This window comes from Xylocopa sonorina, chromosome 3 (assembly GCF_050948175.1).
Source record: "Xylocopa sonorina isolate GNS202 chromosome 3, iyXylSono1_principal, whole genome shotgun sequence".
NCBI classification, from domain to species: Eukaryota; Metazoa; Arthropoda; class Insecta; order Hymenoptera; family Apidae; genus Xylocopa; species Xylocopa sonorina.
The window spans coordinates 16,323,914-16,326,494 of NC_135195.1; the positions used below are offsets into that span (position 1 = coordinate 16,323,914).

The following is a 2,581-nucleotide window of genomic DNA, read 5'->3' on the forward strand; positions in this document are numbered from 1 at the left end:
CAATAAATTAGAATAAATCTATTGAAATATACATCCCGACAACATAACTTTTGATGTGTGTGACGAATGAGAGATAATATCACTAAATGGAGCCAGTGCTCGGAGACTTATCCTACCTGCACACGTAGTCAATGATTCGACTAAATATACATTCCAGGAGGTAGATTCTCCATCTTTTACTCTTTCGAGTTTGCTCCCTTGTGACTCGCTAGTTTGCGCGGTGCAAAGATTACCGTATATTTTTAATATGTGTATATGTTAATTTCTCAAGCAATATGGAGAGATGGATATATCGGTTTGAAGTTGAAAGAACCAAGAAATTGATTCACTAATAGACTTTCAATGTTCAGAATGCGTAATTACGATTTGTAAAATTGAATCACTTAAATGATGGCAGGTTTGGAAAGTTACGAGAGGATATACAGAGGTAAACCTAGCAAGTCTCGGGAGAGTGAAAGTAACTTTCCATATATTTACCAGGGACAAGAGGTTATCCGTCCTTTGGACGTTCCTGTTGTACATCCTCTAGCTGAAGATAGCCCCCCTTCTGAGGGAGGTCAGTTTTAATTAAACACGCATAAAAAATCTGTGGAAATGGACTTTAACCCTTTGACGTGTATACCTTTACAGATATAACATTGAGCGGAGGGTAGCGCATGTTATTTCAGATTTGCTTACGTTGGTCAATACTGCTCACCGATTTTAATTTAGACATATATGTTAAGGGGTTAATCGTTGATTATCGAGGAATCAAAGATACAAAGTGTTTCCCATTTCAGATCTGACGGTAAAAAAGTATATGGTTGCTGGTTGTGGATTAGCAACCTTAATCGCAGAAACCTTGTTAGTCCATCCTCTCATTGTTCTAAGGAGGCAATGTCAAGTGAATCCTGGATTAAACAAGTATCACATAATACCGATTACTTTAGTACCTGTAGTTGTGCGCCTTCATCAAACACAGGGAATAAATACATTATGGAAAGGGATTGGATCCGTGTTGCTTGTGAAAGGGATGTTGCTAGCTATTGAAGATTTTCTTTCCAAAATAACACCATGGCCAAAGTAAGGTGATCTTTATACGCGTGACAAATTTTTAGTTTTCAATTTCAAATGTTATTCTTGTTTAAACTTTTAAAATGCTGGGTACATAGCAACAATAGTAATAAAGGATATATTAATTTCAGAGAAATATCTTGCAACAGCTCATTAAAAGCATTTGGACAACATCTTCTCCTTAAGTGGTAAGAATTAGTAGAATACGTCTACAAAAATTGATAGGAAATATTAGTAAAAAAATGTCTTTTCTGTGCACAATAGCGTTTCTCTAGGTCTCGTAGCACCATTTTACTCTGCATCGCTGGTAGAAACAGTACAATCTGAAATTGCATCTGAAAGTCCTGGAATATTGGATGTCTTCCGGGATGGTGCAATCCGTTTAGTTGAAGTGAGCAACAAAGGCAGATTAATACCAATTTATGCTCTTTTGCCACCAACCGTTGCTTATGGAGTATCCAAATATCTGTTTACTCTGGCTGTTCAAGGAGTTACTACTCGCATTATGCATATTAGACACAAACATTCTCAAGAGATAAGAGTGAGTTTTGGAAACGACTATTATTTTTAATCTCTGGTTGAGATGCTCCCTTATTGAAAATCATTTAATTTATTACGTTATGTATGATAAATATTATTCATATATTTTATCAAGGGTGCATATAGTCGAGATTTGCTGTCGGAGGCAATCACGCAAGACATAGAGTTACAGTCGTCATTAATTTCTACTTTCATGGCGGAAGCATTATTTTATCCATGGGAAACGGTGATTCACAGACTTCATCTCCAAGGTACAAGAACGATTATCGACAACTTAGATACAGGACGTAGCGTGACACCGTTACTAACAGGATATAGTGGAGCAACTGATTGTTATAGTACGATCATTTCTACCGAGGGACCCCTTGGTTTATACAAAGGTTTCGGTGCTCTTGTTATGGAATTTACCATAAATGTTATAATAGTGAAAGTTATCAAATGGATAATGACAGAATTACGAGCAGTACTAAGGTCTAAGCCAAAAACAACGCGAGACCCACCTAATTGGTATTATAATGAAATATAAAAGAACGTCACCGTTGATTTAACAATATCTTTCGTCTGTATCTCTCGATAATATAGATTATACAATAGTTATCAAGTTACTATGTTGCATTAGTTATTGATTTTTTTTCTACTGTTATTACCAAACTGTAACAATATTTCGACACACTTTTAACAGTTTTTAGAATCTTCAATCCTGCTTTGCTTTATCCGAAATCTTGAAATTATTCGTACATACATAATCTCTCTCTCTTTTCTCTCCGTAAAACTTATACATATGTTTAACGAGGAATAAAAAAATTTTAGAGTTTTGTTATTGTTTTTGTAATCGTGTACATAAGAAAATATATTTATTTTATGAATTTTTTTGGAATGATTCGTTTCATATTTCATTTAAAATACTTACGCTTTTATAAAAACTAGATATATACTATTAGTTTTAACACGCTACTAATGGACAGATAAGTGTATTAGTACTCAAAAC

The 2,581-nt window shown here is 34.6% G+C and overlaps 1 protein-coding gene across 1 annotated transcript; it reads left to right on the forward strand.

Annotated features, from left to right (window-relative positions):
- Positions 1–266: 266 nt before the first annotated feature.
- Positions 267–2,198, forward strand: LOC143422144 (mitochondrial outer membrane protein SLC25A46). The gene is made up of 5 exons (XM_076892589.1): positions 267–556; positions 780–1,062; positions 1,185–1,241; positions 1,318–1,594; positions 1,709–2,198. The coding sequence occupies exons 1-5, from the start codon at positions 388–390 to the stop codon at positions 2,117–2,119; spliced, it is 1,197 nt and encodes a 398-aa protein (XP_076748704.1). The 5' UTR covers positions 267–387; the 3' UTR covers positions 2,120–2,198.
- Positions 2,199–2,581: the final 383 nt, after the last annotated feature.

What these genes read in the sequence shown, in the direction of transcription:
- LOC143422144 (XM_076892589.1), top strand. Translation starts at nt 388, where the DNA reads ATGATGGCAGGTTTGGAAAGTTACGAGAGGATATACAGAGGTAAACCT. An exon ending in CAACATCTTCTCCTTAAGTG is followed by an intron (nt 1,242 to 1,317) that starts GTAAGAATTAGT and finishes TGTGCACAATAG; the next exon opens with CGTTTCTCTAGGTCTCGTAG. An exon ending in AACATTCTCAAGAGATAAGA is followed by an intron (nt 1,595 to 1,708) that starts GTGAGTTTTGGA and finishes TATTTTATCAAG; the next exon opens with GGTGCATATAGTCGAGATTT.